This window comes from Pongo abelii, chromosome 5 (genome assembly GCF_028885655.2).
Source record: "Pongo abelii isolate AG06213 chromosome 5, NHGRI_mPonAbe1-v2.0_pri, whole genome shotgun sequence".
Taxonomy (NCBI): domain Eukaryota; kingdom Metazoa; phylum Chordata; class Mammalia; order Primates; family Hominidae; genus Pongo; species Pongo abelii.
In genome coordinates, this window is record NC_071990.2 from 134,103,670 (window position 1) to 134,128,674 (window position 25,005).

The 25,005-nt window shown below is 37.4% G+C and overlaps 2 protein-coding genes and 1 pseudogene across 2 annotated transcripts in view; all 3 read right to left on the reverse strand.

Annotated features, from left to right (window-relative positions):
- The window catches only part of TAAR5 (trace amine associated receptor 5), a 28,094-nt gene extending 5,069 nt beyond the window's left edge, over window positions 1-23,025 (reverse strand). The window contains exons 1-3 of the mRNA XM_009242261.3: window positions 22,978-23,025; window positions 15,447-15,624; window positions 14,765-14,861 (exon numbers count right to left, since the gene is read on the reverse strand). The gene's annotated coding sequence lies outside the window, so the exon portion shown is untranslated. The remainder of the gene's footprint in view (window positions 1-14,764; window positions 14,862-15,446; window positions 15,625-22,977) is intronic.
- On the reverse strand, window positions 604-1,774 carry LOC100439212 (trace amine-associated receptor 4). The gene has a single exon (XM_009242262.4). It carries the CDS (start codon window positions 1,772-1,774, stop codon window positions 728-730), a length of 1,047 nt encoding a protein of 348 aa, XP_009240537.3. The 3' UTR covers window positions 604-727.
- On the reverse strand, window positions 14,408-15,639 carry TAAR3P (trace amine-associated receptor 3 pseudogene; annotated as a pseudogene).
- Window positions 23,026-25,005: the final 1,980 nt, after the last annotated feature.

The following is a 25,005-nucleotide window of genomic DNA, read 5'->3' on the forward strand; positions in this document are numbered from 1 at the left end:
ACACATGAAAGACATGGACACATCCCCACTATGTGTACACACAGGCTGCATACATACATGGATCAAAAGTGTATATTGGGAGAAAGAAAGCATATTTTCCCAAACTCTTTATTCATTTTTCTCATTTAGTAAGACAGTCCAATTTTATCAAATATTGCAAATCTCACATAAATTATTTCTGAAAAGGGGTTTAAGCCAAAATCATTACAATTGGAAGTAACTACAACTGTCTGTGTCCTTCTCCCTTTCCGCATCACTAGCATGCTCCATAACTCAGACTTCCTGTTTGCCCAGGCTCTCTCCCACTCCCCTAACAAGCAATAACAATCTCAAAAAAGATTTAGATAAACTCAGATATACATGGCTGTCAATGATTGTGGAAACCAACTTTGCTTTTGCATCTGATGTTTTCAAGTTAAAGTAAGAAAATCTCTATATGATTTAAGCCAAAAGACTAAAATTCTAGATCCCTAATTTGGAATCTCAGGAGTCAGCAAGACTTGGGAGAGATTCTTTTTGTTGGAGTTGTCTTTCCCCAAAGCCCAGAAATGGACCGCTTTGGTAGCTTTAGTATACCTGGAAGGCTCATCTATGACTCCTACCTAGATATTCACTACGCCAACTGGAAGGATCTCCTTATCTAGTCGATTCATGCCCCTACTTGTGTGGAGAAAGAGCATCCAAGATTCCTCACCAGAAAAGAGTCCTATTGAATGAGGAACACAGCCTAAGCATGGGCAGGAAACAGGCTTAGGGTGGAAGAGTCAGGGTGGAAGATCATGCCTGTGACAATCATCCTCAATGCCTTGCGAAACCAGGGATAAAACATGCCATATAAAATGGGATTGAAAGCGGAGTTGAAATAGCCTAGCCAGAGGAAGACATTGTACAGATCTTCAGGAGTTGTAAAATTAATGAAAGGATCTGTGATCGTCAAGACAAAGAAGGGCAGCCAGCACAACACAAACACTCCCATGACTGTGCCTAAGGTCCTGGTGGCCTTGCTTTCTGTTTTAGAGGATGCCTTTTTTTTGCTTTCTGACCCAGCCGGTTTAGTCCTAGAACTTGTGCCGATTTGCTTAGCATGCTTCCTGGCTACTGTAAAAATGTGTATGTAAATTCCCACCATGGTGGTCCCGGGGAGAAAGAAAGCTATAAAGGAGGCCAGTACCCCCCAGAGCTTATTAAATATTAACACACACAAACCTGTGCAATCAATGGCTGCAACAAACTCTTCTGCACCAATTATGTTTAGTTTTGAGAATACCAGGCCAAAGGCAAAAAGGATGGGAATGGACCAACTGATGAGTAGAAAGAGTTCTATGACAGGGATGGTAATTCTGGTGACATATTGCAATGGGTCACAAACAGCATAGTAACGGTCAACTGAGATGAAGCAGAGGTGAAAAATGGAGGTGGTGCAGAGCATGATGTCGCAGCAGCTGTGGACTTTGCAAAAGAGGTCTCCAAAATACCAGCAGGACTCGATGGATCTGATCATACTGAAGGGCATGACCACACAGCTCAGCAAAAAGTCAGTGATGGCCATGGAGAGGATCAAGAAGTTGGTCGGGGAGTGGAGCTGCTTGAAGTGAGCGATGGAAATCATTACGATCATGTTGCCCAGCATAGTCATCACTATAGTCCCGATCATGACCAGGTACATGGCCCAGACACTCAGCACAGGCCTCACATTTCTAGGGCACGAATTGTTAACTGAACTAAAGCAAAATTGTACTGTTGGGGGGTTCTGAGGGTCAGGCAAATTCATCATCTTTGTCTCATGGGTACTATGAATCTTGTTCAAAAGTGCTGTGTTCCTCTCAGTTCTGTGTGAGAAAGACACAGTACAACAATACAAATCACCAGCAGTACAGCTTTTTTCAGAGGCCAAACTAAGCCTGCATGTACAATCCAAATATGAATTCCCTACTGACCAGGAGTACTGCTTCCTAAAACTTTGCACGCATACAAGTCACCTAGGGATCTTTTTAAAACACAGATTCTGATTCTGGGGGAGGGCTGAGAGTCTGCATCCAAGCTCTCAGGAGATGCCAGAGTTGTTAGTCCAAGGACCACCCCTTGAATAGGAAGGGGCTAAAGAAAACTGGATTGCTATTAGGTCATCATCATCTCAGTAATACAGGTGAACGCACATTCCAGTTGCCCTAATATTAACCTTACTCAGGATTCCGAATCCATAGGCAGATTGAGTTTTTTCTGTCCCACTTATATTGGACAGTTTTTAAACAATAAAAGCTCCTCAAGGATTATGAAGAACTGTGGAATTATTATTTAATGTTTAGCTTAAACAATAATTATGATCTGAAGATTATGCTGATGCTTCTTTTTTAACTTTGTGTGTGAGCATTTGCCAGTGCTTTCCATCCTGCCACTTATGACATACTATTTGATTAAGGAAACATTTATCTCTCCAGTGTGGAGAACAACATAGTTTTTAGAGTTTTGAGCTGTATTATGGCCAATTAAAAATATACTGAGGATCACAAAGTTATACGTGAATAATCAAAAATATAAAGGAAAAACCCACAAATAGCAGATTCTATAAATCTGTGGCTTATCTCCTTTCATTTAGTAGCTGTAGTCATGAATTCAAGTTCAAGTTGAGGTCTTTTCCCCCTGTTTTCGTCTTATATTCGTAACAAATGTGATACGTGTGAGTGCTCATTGTTTAATCTATCATTTTGTATAATTAATGCCATTGCTCTTGTAATGTGAAAATAATGGGACTGACTCATCCAGAGTATGACATGGTTTGATTTGTTTTTTTTCCAGTGCCGGAGCTGGATGTGTAATTCTGGTGACCAATGCGGTCTAAGGCCAATTGAAATGGACTTTGGCCTGAGAATAGGCTAAAACTGAATGGTCCTTTGGGAAAATGAACCCACAAGCACGTCCTCACCAGATTTAATTGAAAAAGACATTAATAAAAATACAAGCACCTTTAAAAATACTATTTTCACTATTTGCTACAATAGCTTAGCAATTATCTCCAATATCTGTATATTATTTGAAATGTTAACATTATGACATGTTTTTATTTGCTCTGGATATAGTAACTTGATTTCTTAAATATTTTTAGAGTTTTTTTTAAATACCAATCACATATTAAACAATTAAGTTGTACTTGAAACACCAAGCCAAAGGGAAATAAAATGTGCGAAGAACAAAGACGTGTTCAGCTCCTTTATAAAGTGCAGACTAGCAATCAGAATACACAGAATAAATTGTTTACTAGTCAATTTGGTTCCAAAGTTCTAAAAGGCTGCAAATAATCAAATCTTAATATCTAATATTTTATTTAATAAGTTAAATTTAGCCTGCTCTTTATCTCCCCTGCATTTGTAATTTAAAAACCTTTCCTCGATTCTTTTTAAATTCTTTTAAAAATCAATCTTTGAGAAAGCTAACAATTACAAAGTCACTTCAGCATTTGCCACTATATATTCATAAATAGAGCATTCCCCATACAAAGTTTTACATTTCATTACACAGTTTTTAAAGTTTTAACTTCCAAGTTTGAAAATCTAATCACTGAAAGAATATAATTTAACCTCCTCAGTTTGTAAAGTGAATTTATTTATTTATTTATTTATTCATTTATTTGAAAAATATGGCATGAAACAACTTATAGAAATTAACAGTATTCTCTCATATATTACAGTTACATATGCTAAGGAAATGGTTAAACATTTAAGTGTTAGATTAAGACAAGAAGATAGAGTAAGACACACACATATATATTTAAAATTATTACATGGGTGAATTGTTAAGGTAATGTCAAAGATAAGAATAATTTCAAACTCCTATCTTAAGCTCTTGGCGAAAAGTTATGAAAACAAGTAACCACATGCAAATATGACTGCTGGCTTGCTCGTTTGCTAAAGGGAACTGATTATAAAATTAAATCAAGTTGGAGTTTTATTTACTATTTAAAACTTAACAGAATAAAGATTCCTTTTATTTGGAGATTCGCCTTCAGAAAAGATAGATACGGCATTTTTTTTAAAAAACAAAATAAAATAAAGTTAAGCCCTTTATGGCACCTCACTTTTGTTATGGGATATTATTGTGCCTTTTTTCTCTTTTTTACAGATAACATTTCCCCCAAGCATCAGCAACAAAGGGCTAAATTAATTGCAACATTGCAAACAACCACCCATGGAAATTATTAGTTATTTCTTCTAGGAGGCAGAAAGAAACATCCGTTGACAATTCTGGAGAGAAGAGCAAGAATTACATAGCTTTTTCGTTCAAATGTAGTTCTTTAAGGGAGAAGACGATAGACTAATGAAACAGAAACAAGAACTCTGAAATAATAATTTTGAAAATGTAAACAATTATTGGAATTTCAAGGAAAAGGGGATTTACGCAATACTTTTTTTCTCCAGTACTAGAACACTAAAAGTATGTTAGTGTACACATATTTCCATCAAATCAGAAGGGGGAAATATAGCTCAACTAGTTCAGCAATGCATTGTAAATAAATGGAAAAAAATAGGAGAGGACATATCATACCTGCTTTATCAGGCATGACTTTTCTCTTACTGGTTACATAGCCCAAACAATCTACTTCTGCAGCCATTTTCACAAAAATAATAATTTTATCTTACTTTGATATATCTCATCCCTACAATGGTGGCATAGGTAAGGGAAATTACTGGTAAATTAGATTTAAGAAAGATTTGCTGTGGGTCTTCCCATCATTGTTTGTTTCAAATCTTGGTGATTTAAGAAAATGACCCAGATTTATTTTTATGGGTCAGTATTTTAAGAGGGGTATCTTTCAACATGCAAAAATAGCAAACGAAGAAAATAAACCTATCTGATTTTTTTCTGTCCTAATATATTCTCCTTTGGCTTGCCAAAATTTGGCTAATTAGGCTGGTGAAATTAATATAATTGAAAGGTGAGTTATCTGTTACACTACGGTTTCTTACCAAGCAAATTTGCACTGTGTTCTCTTGTTGTCTGCCCTGCTCATTTCCTAGGAACTTGGGGCCACACTATTGTAGGTAGGCTCCTAGCAGGCTATGCTGCTACCAGTATTTATGCCTAAAATATGCCTCTAGGGGCAGTGTCCTATGTCCTGCTTTTGACTCGTGTGTCTTTTCACAAGCTTCAGTGTGCTGCCAGCAAGAGATTATAGTAAGTCACCAGAGAAATGGCTCTGGGAGGGAGCTTCAGTTCTGTGCAAACATTGCTATGACTTCAGAGGGACAACAAAGACTAGCCTCACACAAGGCCAAAGGTAGGAAGAATGAAAAAGAGGGAAGGAAGGGAGGAAGAGAGGAAGAGAAGAAGGATGGGAGAGAGGAAGGAGAAAATGTAGTTGAAACACAACCCATGCTTCATCCACTTATTACCAAATGCTTGATAATTCATTGATTCCATGAATTCTTTACTCTCTAGTGAAAGTTTGACTCATTTATATCTTTTCTTTTTCCTGCCATGCAAAAGTCAGTGATATTCCTTCCTATTGCAGTTCTTTTAAGTTCATAATTTTTCAAATAAAGGTTCTAGCCCAAGCTAAATGCAAGAAGAACAAGGCTTCAACACAATTGGATGAAAAGGGGACTCTTCATCACCACAACGGTATTTCATGATCACTAGGGAAGACATTTCCATTAGTGTGCCATAATTCCAGACACTAAGCTTCGAGGAGTTTCCATTGATAATTTTATTATTAATCAACACCACACAGTTGTTTTACTTAAATATACAACACTTTGGAGAACAGCAAAGCTTTTCTTTTCTTTTTTTTTTTTTTTTGACAGAGTCCCGCTCTGTCACCCAGGCTGGAGTGCAGTGGTGGATCTCGGCTTGCTGCAACCTCCGTCTCCCAGGTTCAAGTGATTCTCCTGCCTCAGCCTCCTGAGTAGCTGGGATTACAGGCACCTGACACCATGCCCGGCTAATTTTTGTATTTTTAGTAGAGATGGAGTTTCACCATGTTGGCCAGGCTGGTCTCGAACTCCTGACCTCAGATGATCCACCTGCCTCGGCCTCCCAAAGGGCTGGAATTACAGGCATGAGCCACCGCTCCCAGCCCAAAGCTTGTTCTTGTAGAAATAGAAACGAATTATTCATATTTAAGTCAACTGGTAAGGACTAACTTTATTATGTCCTCTGAGGATATTCTTCATGAAATTAAATGCCTTAGTGAATGGGGATGGCTGGAAATGTTGGATTTCCTTTATATGCTCATCTAGGTTTATAAAACTTCTCTTTCCAAATTTCTGTCTTATACTAATTACTTAATAGTATATTTTTAGCAATTTTGATTGCTTCAGTCAGGGTCCAGTCAGGAGAACAGAATAGAAAATTTTTATTTCAACAGAAAGAAGTTAATTTAGAAAATTAGTTTAAAATACATTTGAAAACTTAAAAGAGCAAAAAGCATTTGTAAACAAACAAAAAATAAACCAAAAAAACCCTGCTGAGGTTACTACTAATAGTAACTGTAGGAGGCATCTACCTCCCTAGATTGGGGAAAGAATTAGTGGTTGAATTATCAGAACCTAGAAGCACACAACAGGGGCCCCTCAGAATGTGTTCTCAGACTCCTGAGGGAAGGATGATACCCAGCTACAGCTGGTTCCTCAGGAGTTTGGAAAGAGTCCTTTTATAGAGGCAAATTATTGTTATTATTATTATCATTATTGTTTAAATTCTTTTACCTAAAGAGCTGGTTCATTATTGTTTACAGTTTGACAATAATGTAAACATTTACATGACTTCTTTGAGGGAGAAGATCTATTCATGGCTTTAGGTATTTGGCCAGGTCCAGGTCCAGGAAAGAACTCAAATGTTTCAATGGTATTTGGCTAAATAAGATGATTTGGCATGAAGATGACTCCTCAGTGCTCTCCCAACCTGACAGCTTAATGCACAGGCTCTGAACTCCCCAATCGGCCACGAGGAGGAACGGCTCTGACAGCAATGCTGGAGCTCCATGGAGAATAAAATGACTCCTGGAATCACAGGATTTAATGATTTCTAAAAGTAGGAACAACAAAGGTTAATTTGTAAAAGGAAAAACAATTACATGCTTTGGACATTAAAAAGACTGGTCTTTCCTTGAGATTACCATACCAGTAAACCACTCTTAACTGCTCATCCCCAAAGAATAAAAAAACTAATATAGAATAAAGATAAAAGGACAAAGTAAACAAAAAGAAAAAGAAAAAGAAAAAGAAAGGAAGGAAGGAAGAAAGGAAGGAAGGAGGGAGGGAAAGAGGGAAAGAGGGAAGGAAGGAAGGAGGGAAGGAAGGAAGGAGGAAAAGAAGGAAGGAAGGAGGGAAGGAGGGAAAGAAGGAAGGAAGGAAGGAGGGAAGGAGGGAAAGAAGGAAGGAAGGAGGGAAGGAGGGAAAGAAGGAAGGAGGGAAGGAGGGAAGGAGGGAAAGAAGGAAGGAAGGAGGGAAGGAAAGAAGGAAGAGACGAAGAAAGAAGGAAAAAGCACACCAGACCAACAGGTACTCATAAACTGAAATCTTGAATTTTTAATAGAATTTTTTCTCATACACTAAATAACAAATAAATCTGAATTAAATACAAAATTCAAATCAGATTTCTTTTACTTTATTGGACAAAAGCCTTGCAAAGTATATATTCATCTGTACACATGTTTTATTTTCTCCCAGCAGAATGCAGATAGCTAGAGGACAGGGTTTAATTCTAGCTTACCATTGTGTTCTGTGCTATATCCCCCTTGGTGGGCAGCAAGAAATATGTACTGTACTCAACCACAGACGAAGCAGTGATATAATACAATCATTGACATGCAGTAAAATAAATTTCAAAAAATCAAACAACCACGGTATTTACTGATGCATTCTCATAAAGAAATATGTTTGTGGATATTTATTGTAACATTATTTGTTGTAGCAAAAGACCAGAAACAGTAGGGATCTAGTTAAATAAATTAGGATACTTCCAAATAATAGAATATTCTGTAGACTTTTCAAAAAATTTGGCAGGTCTATGTTTACTGACATAAAATGAAACTCTAATATGTGACAGTATGTAAAACAACCAAGATTAAAATTAGCATGTATAATATTTTGCCATTTTTTAAAAGTGTGTGGGAGCAATATGTACATACATGATTGTTTACAGATAGGCCTGTGTTTCTTACATATCTTAAAGAAGTGCCTACCTCTGAGGAGGATGTCTGAAAGACCAGAGAACAGAGATTAAGGAGAGACTTAGTTTTTAGTGTACAGACTTTGACTGTTTTTGAATTTTTTGAATTCAAAATATTTTTTGAATGAATATGCTAGATTTTTTAAATTATGATTTTTAAAATAAGATTTTCTTTATTTTTATTTTTATCAAATTCTATTTAATTTAACTTAACTTAATTAAAACTTTATTTTAGCTGTAGTCTAAAGCAGCCATCCCCAACCTTTTTGGCACCAGGGACTGATTTCATGCAAGACAATATTTCCACAAATGAGGTGAGGGAGGATGGTTTTGGGATGACTGAAGCACATTATATTTATTGTGCACTTTATTTCTATTATTACATTGTAAGCATATAATGAAATAATTATACAACTCACCATAATGTAGAATCAGCGGGGGTCCTGAGCTTGTTTTTCTACAATTAGATGGCTCCATCCAGGGGTGATGGGAGACAGTGACAGATCCTCAGGCATTAGGTTATCATAAGGAGTGTGCAACCTACATCCCCTGCGTGCGCAGCTCACAATAGGGTTCATGCTCCTATGAGAATCTAATGCTGCCACTGATCTGACAGGCAGTGAGCTCAGGCTGTAATGGGAGCAATGGGGAGCTGCTGTAAATGCAGTACAGATGAAGCTTTGCTTGCTTGCCTGCCCTTCATCTCCTGCTGTGTAGCTCAGTTCCTAACAGACCAAGGACTATTACCCATCCGTGGTCTGGAGGTTGAGGACCCCTGGTCTAAAGGACCCTTATCTTTTAAGTTTGTGAAGGCTTGGAATTAGGTATAGAAAATGACAATGTACAAGCAAAAACACTTTAAGAACATTCTGGAGCTCTAAGACCTTCAGAAGAAAAAAAAAAAAAAGACAATACCAAAAAAATAAATACTGATCAGAAAGGATTAGCACTATGGATTTAAAAAAAAGTTTTGTTTTATTTTCATAAGGGTTTGTGCCAGGCTGTACATGAACTAAAGAGCTCATAAAACTGCAAGCAGTTAACCTCAACCTCATTGAGATGTTTCAGACAACATTGCTATAAGAAACATGGCCCCGCTCCAGTTCAGTGACAAACGGAGTTAAGAAAATTGTCAGCCAGGCACAGTGGCTCAAGCCTGTAATCACTTTGGGAGGCCGAAGTGGGTAAATTGCTTGAGCCCAGGAGTTTGAGACTAGCCTGAGTAAGATGGTGAGACCTCATCTTGACTAAAAGTAAAAAATTGGCCTGGTGTGGCAGTATGTGTCTGCGGTTTCAGCTACTTAGGAGGCTGAGGTGGTAGGATAGCTTGAGCCCAAGGAGGTCAAGGCTGTAGTGAGCCGTGATTGTGCCACTGCATTCTAGCCTGTGTGACAGAGTAAGACCCTATCTCAAAAAAAAAAAAAAAAGAAAAAAAAAGAAAATTGTCAGCAATTATTTGGGACAAATCTAATGATGAAAAATTAGTATTCTTATTTAGTACAAACAATATATGGTCAATCAGAGCCAGTTTTTCCCATTGTAAATCTTGGGATATGTGCATTTGCAGGAATGTATTATATGCATATGATTAACAAATTTTCTCTCAAAAAAAAAAAGAAATGACAAGGGAAATCAATATCGCTTGTATTCATTTTGGAAATGATCTTTATATATTTGTCATTTATAATATTGGTAATGTTTAAGAGAATTTAGCAAGTTAAAAGACTTAAAATAACTTTGTGATTGCCACTTAGAATATAATATTAAATAGTTGATCTAGACATAATTTTTAAGTTGAAAGGCACAAGAGAAGTTTAAAATGTTTATAAAAGGTATTATAATTTTAGGAATCTTCAAATTCACTGTATTTGTAAGTAAGACATTAAGTTTACAATTTAAGTATTATGGAAGTTTTTGTGTGTCTGATAATTAAATCATCAGTAAGAGAACTTGAGCATTTTAATGTAATAAATTCAAATAAAATATTAAGGGAATTCAATTCACCAGTCTGTAATTGTCACTTAAAAGGTGTTAAAAGTTGATAAATGTATATACAGAATAACTTCTGCTTATAAGTTATAGTCATAAGTTAAATAAAGTTTATAAATTATAAGTTAAATAAAAGTTACATGTTAAGTAAAATTTTAAGGAAGAGCTAGATTTTTCCATATTATTTTATAAATGAAATGTTGGTTACAAAAGCCAAAATTACTTTAACATATCTTTTCTTTTCTTTTTTTTTTTCTTTTTTTCTTTTTTGAGACAGAGTCTCTCTCGGTTGCCAGGCTGGAGTACAGTGGCACGATCTAGGCTCACTGCAACCTCCGCCTCCCGGGTTCAAGCAATTCTCCTGCCTCAGCCTCTTGAGTAGCTGGGACTACAAGAGCACGCCACCACGCACAGCTAATTTCTGTATTTTTAGTAGAGACGGGGTTTTACCATGTTGACCAAGATGGTCTTGACCTCTTGACCTCAAGTGATCCGTCTGCCTCAGCCTCCCAAAATGCTGAGATTACAGGCGTGAGTCACCGCGCCAGGCTGATGTATCTTTTCTATATGCAAAAAGAACACAGAAAACTCAAACTAACAAACTGATCTTAAAACTTAAAAAAGAAATTAGCCAAATGGAAGACGATGGTGAATAGCCCCCCACATAGGGCAAACGGGGTGAATGACTGAGGGGGCAATGATTCCTTCAGAGGAGTGTGCAGCTGAGAGGAGAGATTCGATGTGCAAGGACAAAGAAGACCAAACTGAGTACGTGTAAACTTGATGCCTTTGGGAAGAATTTCAAAACTTTATCTCAGAGCAATGAAAAGCTACCTTTATCAGGTCCAACAGGAAACAGACGGCACAGTCAACCTGGGTGATTGAGGAGAGTTTAATAAAGGACCATTTACCAGGGTGTGGTGTGGGCAGTGTTTAAGGAAACCAGGAAAAAGCAATCTCATAGCCAGGGGCAGCAACAGCAGGGAACCACCACCTCAACTAGACTGGAAGTGTCAGGGGAAGGAAGCAGTTATGGGAATTTTGAGAGGATGACTGCGTGGAGAGGGACTCCAGATAGCCTTTCCTAGAGGAACACAACCAGCCTCAGGGCAATGTGGCAGAAAGGTTGCCTGGGATAAGTACCCGATTTCACCCTCCTTCCACCAGCTGATCTCCTGCAGGTGCTTCCCAATGGTAAACTGTCATCTGAAATCCTAAGCAGGAGAACTGCTTAATCCAGTTTGTACAGGCCAGCCCCCTGCCCAGACTGGGTGGAGAAGGCTTGGGGCCTATAAAAGGATCTAGCATAGAAACTTTAAAATACTTAAGAGAAAAGTGTCAATGCCAGATAACTGTGCAGAATCGATTGGAAAGCTGTGAAACGGGAGGGAAGAAGACAGGGGTGGGAGGGAAGGCACGTTACAGATGAATTTCCAAATGAATATTTATATTCTTTAATGAGTACTCAATGTCTATCTTAATGAATATACACAGATCCCATATAACCTTACAGCTATAGGTTTCATTCAGCTAGTTAGCTAAGTCTATCCAAATAGATTACTGCATACCTATCTAGGTATATCTATATCTACAGACAGTTCTCATTCTAACAGCCATGTGCCAATGTCCCAATACTGAAGCCAGCTGTCCCTATACTGCTCCCTCCCCTCTTTAAATCCTCTAATGCTGCTTCCAGGGTAGTACATGGGCACACACACATGCACACACGTGTACACACGCACACAAACATACACACTGTGAAGTTTTTAGAGTAAAGAAGTAGACACTACCTGGGTAATGGGATTATTTATATCCCAAACTTCAGCGTCACACAATATACCTATGTAACAAACCTACACATGTATCCCCTGAATCTTAGATAATCATTGAAATTATTTTTAAAAAAGACTCATGCACCTGTATGTTCATCTCAGCACTATTCACAATAGCAAAGACATGGAATCAACCCAGTGCCCAACAACAGTTGATTGGATAAAGAAAATGTGGTATATACACACCATGGAAGACTATACAGCCATCAAAATAACGGAATAGTGTCCTTTGCAGCAATGTGTATGTAGCTGGAAACCATTATCCTAAGCGAACTAATGCAGTAACAGAAAACCAAATACTGCCTATTCTCACTTATAAGTGGGAGCTAAACATTGGGTACACATGGTCATAAAAATGGTAAAAGTAGATACTGGGGAATGCAAGAGAGGACAAGGAGGGAAGTAAGCATTGAATAAAACTACCTAGAGTTCACTATACTCACTACCTTGATGATGGATTCATCCATACTCCAAACATCAGCATCGCGCAATATACCTAGGTATATCTGATCATGCATCTCTTGATTCTGAAACTAAAGTTTAAATAAATATCCCTCCAAATTAAATAAATAAATAAGTAGAGAAACAAATAAGAATTTTTAAAACAGGAACTGAAAAGAAGCCAAAAGTAGAAGGACCACCAGGTATAAACGATCTATCACTACAGAGGCAGAGAAAGTTAATTTTAATGTCCTCACCTGTGAAGGGAGAGGCATGACTGGGTGATGTCTACTGTCCTGTGAGATTATCAGGAAGAAGGCGCTTGGCAGTGCTTCTCACCCTAATGTCCCTTCCTAGATAGAGCCAAAATTGTTCAAATAGAGATCAGCCCTTAGACTGGATTATCCTTTGGTAATTACACAAAGGTAAATATCCTTTGGTAAAAATGAGAATATTTTACTGCTATCAATTATGCATTTATCAGACACATTTACTTTTTGCCTAAAAAGTAGAGGGAATAAAAACTGTAACGATGGTGACAGGGAGGTAGCCTTTACTGAATTATAATGCCCTTCGAGACGGAAGTTGAGTCTGGATAATTTTCCATGATTGGATCTAGGACAAAGAGTATCTGAGTATTGGGAGAGAAGAACTTAGAAAAGAGACAGGAAAAAGACAAAATTAAAATTTCCTATTTCAAAGTTTGACCTAAGGCTGACCTTGGTCAGGAAAATGGGAACATTTGGGTGGGTGCACTGGGGGTGTATCATGCCTGTAATCCCAGCACTTTGGGAGGCTGAGGAGGGCAGATTGCTTGAGCCTATGAGTTCAAGACCAGCCTGGACAACATGACGAAACCCTGTCTCTACTAAAGCTACAAAAGCTAGCCAAGTGTGATGGCACACACTTGTAATCTCAGCTACTTGGGAGGGTGAGGTGGGAGGATTGCTTGAGCCCAGGAGGCAGAGGTTGCAGTGAGCCGAGATTGCGCCACTGGACTCCAGCCTGTGTGACAGAGTGAGATCCTGTCTCAAAAACAAACACACAAAAAAACTTTAAAATAACAAACAAAAAGGAAGAAAAGGGAACATTCTACTCTCCTTCTTCTCCTCTTCTCCCTCCTACAACGTAATCCCAGGTATGAGGGGATGTGGACATGACTGCCATGTGTGCTCATGTATTTCACAGTTCATGAAGGTTCTGTTGATCTCTTAAAACTTCACAGAAAAATCACTGAAAAACGTTCACCAAAGTTAACGATCTGATTTAGATCATAGGTATTATGGTATGATGAAATTTATTTGGGGGTGCCCTAAGGAAGATTTTTGGAGAAAGTGGTTGAAACAAGCACAAGGAGAGACCTTGTGATTGCTGACCAATCATGGAGACATACCAAGCAGATTAAGATTCTAGAGAAACAGGAACCAGAAAGTCATTTCAAATGTAAACCACAAAGTAAATAATCACAAAGGCAAAAGCTTGAATTGCATATGTTGATTCATAATCAACCTGCTTCACCTACGGAAAACTCTTTGTAGTGAGCCTAAAGGTATCAGAAAATAACTGAATAATTTATAAAATGATGGTTAATGATTCTCCCAAGACATATGATAAGGCAGGCCACTAGTTGATAATAAAGGCCAACCTTAACGCACACTTCCTTCCTGGACCCACAGGCCGCAATGATCTTCCTTTTCCTGAATTCCTAGAATGGTATCAGATAGGAACCAAAGCCAACACTTTTTAAAAAATTCTTATATTGCTTTTTAATTGTCTTATGTATGTAAATCTAGGCCAACCTATTCTGAACTGTGTTTTGTATTTCTTTTGTACATTTTCCCCACCAGTCAGAGGTGTGGATTGGAAGTGAGTTAACAATTAACAAATAATTGAGTAATTGATTTACTAGTCAAAGATAGTGAATGTACCTCTTGTGTATGTGATAGAACACTTACCTCGATTACTGAAATTTAATAGTATCATGTTTGCAGTAATCTGGGGATGTAAGGTATGTGCTGCAAGTCAAAATAACAACCATCTCATTTGCAATATTCTATTCACTTTTGCAACAGCTTTTTATTAATGTGCTTCAGGAAACAAATTTGCAGTTTCTGAATGGGAGCTAAATATTTTTCCTGACACTATGTACTTGAGCGTTTTCTGAAACCATGGATTAAAAAAGCCATGAATAAGAGGGTTGCAAGTAGAGTTGAAGTACCCGAGCCACACTAAAAGATCCAATATTAGTATGGGAGTGGAGTAGCCTAGGTATGGATCAATCAGAACAGCAAGAAAACAAGGCAACCAGCAAGCCAGAAACACCCCCATTACTATACCCAGGATCTTCGCTGCTTTCCTGTCCTTTTTCTTGGATAGGTGTTCTTTCACTGCCCCCTTTGTGTTTTCAGGCACATGGCTGATGACTCGAGCATGCTGTTTGGAAACGATAAAGATTTTGCCATAAATACCAACCATGATGGAGCCAGGGGTAAAGAAACATGTAGCGAACAATATTGTCCCCCAAAATTTGTTGAAAGTAACGGCATAGAAATTGAAGCAAGCAACAAATATCTTATAGCTCTGCATACCGGAAACATTGGCCTCGGATAGAACTAAACCAAAAGAAAAAAGAGTAGGAACTGACCAGCAAAATGCCAGCAGTCACTTTATGGTGGAGGTCGTCATTCTGGTTGTGTAATGTAAAGGGTAACACACAGCATAAAATCGGTCAATAGCAATGGAACAGAGGTGGAAAATGGAGGTCAGACTGAGCATCATGTCAAAGCTTGTGTGGAATTTACAAAAGCCGTCCCCAAAGTACCAGCAACTCTCCACTGATCGCACCATGCTGTATGGCATAATGACAAAACCCAGCAGAAAGTCCGTGGTTGCCATGGAGAGGATCAGAAAGTTTGTGGGAGAGTGAAGCTGTTTGAAATGCGATATGGAAACCATTATAACCAAGTTTCCAAAAGTAGTGATAATCATGGCTCCAGTCATAACCGAATACATTATCACCCGGACATGAAAAGAGCGGTTGGTGGGAGGACACGATTTATTTACAAATTTTGGACAACTGGATAGGTCTTCGGGAATGTAAGTTAGATCCATGGTGCTTTATCATTTGAAATTTCTTTCCAGGAGGATGAGTCACTGTTTCTTCTCTTCTTAAAATGATTCCAGTAAATTTCAGCTCCTAATAGTACAAGATTGTTCAAAGTTATCTATTATGAATTCACTTCAATTGTAATTTATTTAAATATTTTAAATTATATCAACTGTGTTTGCTTTCTGAGTTACTTGGTGCATTAGAAAAATGACAATTTTCAGCTGTGTATTCTTTCCTGTGTTATTCTATTTAACTCTGTTTCATCCATCTATCCATTCCTCTATCCAACATAGGTTTATCTATTGACTGCTTTATTCCTGGTAAGGAATTGGGAGATTTTCAAGAATTTTTGGTTAACTTTCACTTTGAACAGACATATTCCTAGAAACTGTCACAAAAAATACTCAATACCCAAAAAACCAAGTGAAATAACAAAGTTTTCCTTTAGGCATTCTTTTGATAATTTGAAATCTTCCTTTGTTAACAGTGTGCAAATGTTTTAAGAGTTATAAATGGCATATTGCTGCAGAAACATGCAGTACCATGAAACATGGCTGTTGAAAGCCATGTACCCGTGGGTTAAAACATGCACCTGGGTCAATGCTTCATAGCTTCTCTGTTTGCTACTCTCTTCCTGTCCTTCCCTCTGCCTCTCCTGTCCTCTACTCTTCCTGCTCCTTCCCTGTATTTCTTAAGTCTTATAGCTTCTCTGAGATTCTAACTAGTAAAGCCATGTCATATGTTCCATCCCTGAGAGACCAATAAAAATTACAAATTCCACACTCACAGACCTAGTTACTCAAATCTCACATGACTCCTTTTGGTCACAGTGGGCTGAATAAAGGAGGGCGGACAAATGGCATAAATAAAAACTTCCAAAAAATTGTCACACTTGCTTTGCTATTTGCTTCAGAATACACATCACCCTGAAAAGCCACTCCCTAGTAGCCTCGAGAGAAGCTTGACACTGTGCCTATAACAAAGCACAGAGTCTGCTTAGTGGGCCAAAGAAAAGCAGGCCCAATCTTGAGTGAATCAGACAGAGGAGACACCCTGGGCCTATGTTGAATTCTCCCAAGCTATATAAAGACTTAACTGCAGTGTACATTTAACAAGTTCATCTATTTAGGCAGAGTCAGTTTAGTTTTTGCTTTAGAATTCTAAGAAAGAGCACAGAAATAACCCCCAACAAAGAGCAAAAACTGGCCCCATCCTCATCTCAAGGTGCTAGAAGTTCCCTTCCTTCCTTTTGATTCTGTCATTCTTCCTGATTGACAGGGAAGAAAAGGAACCTTGTTGTGATAAAAGAACCTGAATTTTGCTGGTTAGAGACACTTCTTATTACCAAGTCACAGGAAGCTGTCTCCTTGCAAAGTCTTAGGAGGACCCTTTATAGAGCTAACTATTCCATGTGACCCCCTGGTTTCTCTAGGTTAAAGGTTTACATCACCAACTTCCAAAGAGGAGGTAGAAAAAGAGCCTTGCATTAAGAGTTCTCCTAGTCCAGCTTCTGCCATCAGCCAGCTGTGAACTCTCGGTGATGGGAGGTGTGCTGGGCTAGATGAGCCTTGCAGGCTTTTCCAGCTCTGAAAGTCTGTGAATCATTTGTAACAGAAAGGTGCTTCATTTTAAATCATCTTCTTGTAAACAAATAGGAAACAGAAGAGCAGAGAAACAAGATGAAAGAAAGATAGGAATTAAAGTTTGGGGCTCAATGCGGAGATTCTATGAATGGTACTTTCAGTCCTGGGACATGCCTGATCAATATTAGTTATCATTTAGCCATAAAAAAGAATGAAATCTTGTCATCTGCAACAGCATGAGTGGAACTGGAGGACAGTATGTTAGTTGTAATAGCCAGGCATAGAAAGACAAGTGTCTCATGTTCTCACTTATTTAGGGAGCTAAAAAAAAAAAAAAAAAAAAAGGCGTTGAACTCATGGAAATAGGGAGCAGCATGATGGTTATCAGAGGCTGGAAAGGATAGTGGGGAGAGGGGGATAAGGAGGGAATGGTTAATAGGTACAAAAATACAGTTAGATAGAATGAATATGATCTAGTACTAAGTAGCACATTAGGGTGATTATAGTTGATAATAACTTATTGTGTATTTTAAAATGACTAAAAGAGTAGAATTGGAATATTCCTAATGCAAAAGAAATAATAAATGCTTGAGATGATGGATACTCCAGTTACTAGGGTTTGACCATTACACATTGTACGCCTGTATCAAAACATCACATGTACCCTATTAATATGTACAACTATTATGTATCCATAGTAATTTTAAAAATTTTTAAAGGAAAAGTTGATCAGGCTCAGGATAGGGTACACCAAAATATGGCACCTTGGCGTTTGAGGAAATAGTGGAAGCAAGTTTACTCTGGCTTTCTCCCACTTTTTCCCTGAAGCAGACCCTAAAAGAATGATCTGGTCTTCTCCTAAAATAGGTCATAAGACTCTCTTGTGTCCTGTACTCAGGGGAAAAGAATGTCACACAGAGACATCAAGAAGAATTTGAACAAACAGGCCTTGTTAAATTAGCCCCCAGTTTATTACTACTGTATCATATCCTTTTGTCATACTTTTGCATGACTGTTCAGAAAAATACACAGTTTTTACAGTTCTGAGGCAGTATTCATTTTTGAGGTCTCCTGTGTCATGTAAAATTTATATTAAATAAATGTGTGTGTTTTTCTCTTGTTAAAAATTATATTGAGGATATGTTTCTCTCCATTATAGATAGTCCTCCACTCATTGCCTCTCTTTGTTCTTCGGTTTTCACCAAGGAAAGGTTGTGAACATCTAGCCTGGGCCCCATTTGAGCACATTAGTGATAGCACTTAAGAAATAATTGTTGAATTTATATCTGTGTTAAAAAATACATGAACTCACCACCATGAGACAAGTAACTTGTCTATCCATCACCACTGGATTCTCAGTATCTAAGTTAAGGCTTCTAGTATACACTAGAGATATATGTTTGAATGAATAAACATATAAATAATTGTAAATCATTACCATTTTAAAAATATCTGCATTGTTTCAATGAAAGAAATTAATTCAATGTGCTTAAAACGTCCCTATAAATGAATGGACTCATTTCAGGAGCACACTTCATGAACATTTCTTCTGGTATTGAATTGTTGATGGTATTCTTATAAAATAACTCCTCCCAAAGTAGCATTTAGACAGGAGGAGCTGAGAGATTTTGCGTAGACATAATTTACTGATCCGGTAGCATGAGAAAACCAGAGATTCTGAGTCTGGACAGAGATAGACAGTGTTAGTAGAAGAAAACAAAAGTGGAAGTATTTCAGCTAAATGCAGTTGGGAGGTGCTGCTGCTAGTGGCATGACACCCCTCAGTGTCCCGTTGAGGTGTGAAGGTGAGGTTGTCTTGGCTCTTTTCAGCCCCATATGTAATGTTTGCACCTTATCTACCACTTAGAGGAGTTGAGGATTTTCTTCCAGTTAAAACTCACATACTCTCAAAGATAAAAGGAAATATTCCGTTGCAGAATACAGACTTGCAGTTAAATTCATACAGTATTTAAGTCCATGAATACATATGCAGTTAATGTTTATGATTACACAGGAGACTCTGCCACACCCCAACTGCCCCTATGACCTTATTGATCACAGCCACGACATTTAAGCAACCTCACATAGGTCTTACATATAAGTAACTGTTCCATGTTTTAAGTATTGGGAGGATTCTGTAAGATATTTCAACATGCGATCAAATCTTTCACTATGTGCAACTTCCTATATACATAAGGGAAAATTCATATACTTTCAGAACTGGAGAAGGCCATAAATGAAATATTTACAAACATGTATTATGTGATGCAGTTTCTGGCCTCATCATTACCTTAACATTCCACAGTGGGGCATCTGTCTAGTAAGAACACAATGAGGCTCACAATAACCAGCTTTAAAAACTAACAATGTTCTTTTGGGAAACTGTATTCTAATTTCCAAATAACTGATTTGCAAATAAACTTTTACTGTTTCATAACATGTTTATACATTCAAAGTTGACATGCAGATCTTTGCGGTCATTAACATTGTTCCTGCCTTCCTCCCTGCTTTTCCTCATAGAAATTATGCTAGCTCCTTTAATTTTTTTAGACTTTTATGCCATCTATTATGTTGAATCACATAGCCTCTATGGAATTCTCATTTTTTAAAGTTACAAATATTCAAATATTAATAATTACAAATAATTTCCCACTGGGACCTTTTCCTTTTCCTCAAGTTTTAGTTTTAAGCACTGACTAAGGTTGGCATATCTCCAGCCACATACATTTGGAAAAAGTCAGATTTGTAATGCAATATATCACGGAGTTAATGCTTGTTGAAGAGAATCTTTGATTGTCTGGACACATTCATTTTAGTAGGAGGCAGAGATGACTTAACAGCAACACCAAGTTAGGAATCTAATTTTCACAGCCTTCCAGGATGAATACCATATAACCTGTAGTAGACTACAATCGTGGTTCCGACCATAAAGGCAAGCATTTGTACATGTGCTCTACATGGCACCAAATAAAAGTGTCACTACTGCCATAAAATATGTTCTCCTCTTCTAGGACTTACCTATTTGGGCAAAGAACTTACAATTGCCATTGTCACCTATGTATGTATGTACAAGCATATAAATAAGTGTAAATTATAATTTCCTTTCATTTTTCTTTGTTGGAAAAACAGATAAGAAAGATCAGCAAAGCAAGATATGAGCTATTAGTGTTCCACTTCTTCAATATATTAACTCAAATTACATGTACAAAGAAGCAGATTTTTAAAGGTTTCTCATTTGAACACAAATTTGGATAATGTCATAAATAATTCTCCCTTAAATTCTGACAGCCCTAGGGCTCTTGGAATTTAAGATTGAAATCTAAAATTATTGATATATAATGCCAAAGAGGAAAGTGCATTTCAGCATTGTTGAAATACCTAACTACATTTACTGAATCATGTGTTGCATAGTTCTTGTACTTTGCAAAAGTATTTTATATGCCACTATATAAAAATTTACCAACCTTGTCAAATGAATTTTGACGGAAAATTTAAGACCTTTCTTTCACCAGAAAATTATAATCATTATTTTTTAGTTAAAAACTATCTTCTCAATTGCAACCCATTTCAACAATTTCTGATTCTTTATAAAATACAACTATCACTATTCAATTATTTTGAAGAAGAGAATAAATCAGCAATAATTTAAAAAGAATAGAACATTTCCAATTTTTTTTTATTGACCCAGTACCTTCCCTTTCCTGAAAAGTTAGTTGTGAATCAATGACCGTCTTCTTGTGGCTTTGCAGGTGTGACATCAGGAAATTCCAGAAAGTTTAGTGTAGAGGATTAAGGTGTCTGATTCATATATAAGTTTGCTTCTGCTCTCAGGAGAATTGGAGTAGAGAACTCAGATCCAGGAGCTTCCAGATAGGCACTAACTGTGGAGTCCCAGTGGGATTGCTCTTTTAACTTTCTTAAGGGATATTGAAATACCCTGGGTTTTTTGTTTGTTTGTTTGTTTTGTTTTGGTTTTGGTTTTCTTTGAGACAGAGTCTCACTCTGTCACCAGGCTGGAGTACGGTGGTGCGATCTCAGCTCACTGCAACCTCCGCCTCTTGGGTTCAAGTGATTCTCCTGCCTCAGCCCCCCAAGTAGCTGGGACTACAGGCACACGCCACCATGCCCAGTTAATTTTTGTATTTTTAGTAGAGACAGGGTTTCACTATGTTGGCCAGGATGGTCTCCATCTCTTGACCTCATGATCCGCCTACCTGGGCCTCCGAAAGTGCTGGGATTACAGGCAACCCTGTGTGTTTTTAATGACCCAGTTTGTTTTATTTTTTTTTCCAAATGAAAGGCAATTTTATATCTGATTTCGTGGTCATTTCAGAAAGATTAAGTACAGAAGTTTCCATATATTGAAAATACACAGGTGTGTGGGCTCAATTAAATGCTGGCTAATATCCAAGGGAGGAATAATTGTCTGAATCATAAAATGTTTCTGTTTACACTTTGATTCCTGAATGTAACAAGAAAGTATTGGAATGTCAGAGAGTTTTTATTTTTACTTAAGTGATTTGTACAAATTTGAATTTCGAAAATCTTTATTTTTAAAAAAAAGCCAGTTAAAATGTCACAAATCTGAAAAAAATAAAAAAGTTCAGTAAACAAAGAACACAGAATAAGAAGTGAAGAGAGCTGGGCTCTAGTCCTGTACTTATAACTCTTTGTATAATCCAGGGTAAACTACTAAATCCCCCAGGCTCAGTTTTCACATCTGTAACTTACTATAAAATTCTCGGTGTTGAGGAACATGATTTTACTAATCCTGGGAAATGAAGACAGAGTGAATGGTAGAAGGAAGCCAGTATACAGGACGCTGGGTCGCTCTGTCATCCTCACTAGAACACAGCAGGGTGATTACGTTTTGAAACATAAAAGGACATTGAAAAGATACTGACAGATTTGCTTTCATAACTGCACCTGGATATAACTACTCTCTTCTTGAAAACTCACAATTTTCATTGCTATAATGTAAATGAAGAAATTAAACAAAGAATATTTTGGTGAAACACAGTTCACTACCATATATAAACACACACACACACACACACGAGATATAACTGAAAATAAAACTTCATGAGGCTATACTTAGCCTCGGTGCAAGTGATATATTTTGATATTATCTATTTTCTTCTATTCTAATTTGCTTTTCATTAAAAATGTTGCTCACAGCCAGTGGTACGCTGGAACCACCCATGATTATTTTCAAGAAAAGTTTGTTAACTTTTCAGGACATTACACTTATAGGTCAAAATCACTCATAAGGAAAGATTTTTTAAATGTATATACCATGGAAATCATCAAACTCTACAAATTAGAACTGATTTTTTTTAGAGCCCAGTGTTGAACTTAAACCAACACATCACTAGTCACAGCCCATCAGTTATTAATGAGTCTCAACCTAAAGTTAATAATTTTCTTCTTTATTTCTGCCTCTCATTCCTCTGTTATTAAAAAATATGTGTATAAATATCAAGCAAAAAAGAATGATGGATTCAAAACAAAACTTTAGTAGATATTTCACATTTATTAAAACACCAGAACACCAAATACAAATGTGGATGAGCAATACAAAATGTGGATGAGCCTACGGAGGAAAGGAAGACACTGAACAGAGTTCTACTGCATGGAACATGGGAACTAACTAGCTGCTGTGATTAGGATGGCTCCTGAATGAAAACCTGCCTGGAGTCTGTCGCCCCAGTTACTCAGTTTGCCATTTCTTCTTTTAGTTAAGAAACGTTTGTTCTCACAACAGCGGAATCTAGTAAAGGCTTAACTCTCAGCTAACACATAACTGACTCCTGGAAGAATATGAGTTTTCGAAATTGTTATTTCCATATTTACTTACCTATCATTTTTAGTTGCTGATGCTTCAAAGTACATCTGGTAAGATACTGAGGAACAAAAATGAAATGGGAATATCACACAAAGTGTCTGTGGTGGGGTGGGGGACAAGCAGTTCCCAAGCTCAGCCTATGTTTTGACTCCTTTTGAACAGTATAAAAGCTTTTGTGTGTCCTCTTTGTTCCATCTCTGGCTTTTCTTTTTCCATCTCTGGCTTTTCCCCATGTTCTCTTTACTTTTCTAATTTTCTTTCTTTTCTCTCTACCAGGAAGTAGTGGGTGTGTAAAGAATTCTGAAAACTATTGGAGGGATTCTTGGCTCAAAGAGAAGCTTCCTTTTTTTATTCTCATCTTAGAAACCAACAGCTTTCTATGGTAGCTAAAATAATACACACGTGCACAAAAACACACATTTTAAACAACTTCATTTTTCTAAATTCTAGTTTTTTGCTTCAATTTATTCATGCAGAATAAGTCTACTCACTTTCTTTTTTATATACAAATTAGTATTATGGAAACGTGAGCTGAAAATTTTACCTAGTAAAATGTACTTCAGTGCTCTGCGAAACCAGGGATAGAAGAAACCATATATTAACGGATTACATGTGGAGTTAAAATAGCCAAACCATGTCAAGGCATCAAACAAAACTACAGGAGTAGAGAAGTTCAAAAAGGGATCCAATAAAATTGTGAAGAAATAAGGAAACCAACATAATAAGAAAACTCCCATCACTATTCCTAAAGTTTTGGCAGCTTTTTTGTCTTTCTTCACTTGATTATTTTGATTTTCTCACAAGTGATTGATGGCATGAGCATGTTTTCTGGATACTGCAAAAATTTTGCCATAAATCCCCACCATCATAGACCCAGGAGTGAAGAAACCTGTGAAGCGCAAGTGTAACTCAGAGCCCTATGCAACGACAGCTTGACAAGTTGCCATGCATAGACCACACACAAGGCTATGAGCAGAGGGCTAGAGGGCTTTTAGAAAGCAAGCCATCTCCACTACAAGAAAATTAAGCCCATGCCCTCCTTGTGTTGGCCCAGAATGCTCATTTTACATATTAAAATCTGCATGTTATTCTTTCCATATATATTTGAAATGTAACATGTTCATAAGTTACAATGAAAAAATGCTCACCATCACTGGCCATCAGAGAAATGCAAATCAAAACCACAATGAGATACCATCTCACACCAGTTAGAATGGCAATCATTAAAAAGTCAGGAAACAACAGGTGCTGGAGAGGATGTGGAGAAATAGGAACACTTTTACACTGTTGGTGGGATTGTAAACTAGTTCAACCCTTGTGGAAGTCAGTGTGGCGATTCCTCAGGGATCTAGAACTAGAAATTCCATTCGACCCAGCCATCCCATTACTGGGTATATACCCAAAGGACTATAAATCATGCTGCTATAAAGACACATGCACACGTATGTTTATTGCCGCATTATTCACAATAGCAAAGACTTGGAACCAACCCAAATGTCCAACAATGATAGACTGGATTAAGAAAATGTGGCACATATACACCATGGAATACTATGCAGCCATAAAAAAGGATGAGTTCATGTCCTTTGTAGGGACATGGATGAAATTGGAAATCATCATTCTCAGTAAACTATCGCAAGAACAAAAAACCAAACACCGCATATTCTCACTCATAGGTGGGAATTGAACAATGAGAACACATGGACACAGGAAGGGGAACATCACACTTCGGGGACTGTTGTGGGGTGGGGGGAGGGGGAAGGGATAGCATTGAGAGATATACCTAATGCTAGATGACGAGTTGGTGGGTGCAGCGCACTAGCATGGCACATGTATACATATGTAACTTACCTGCACATTGCGCACATGTACCATAAAACCTAAAGTATAATAATAATAATAATAATAATAATAAAAAGATAAAAAAAAAGAAAAAAAAAAAGTACATTAGGAAAAAAGAGCTGTCCATATGCAAAGCATAACTCTTAATATTGAGGAAATGCCTTTGGCCTTCAGTGACCTCACACATATCAGACCTTA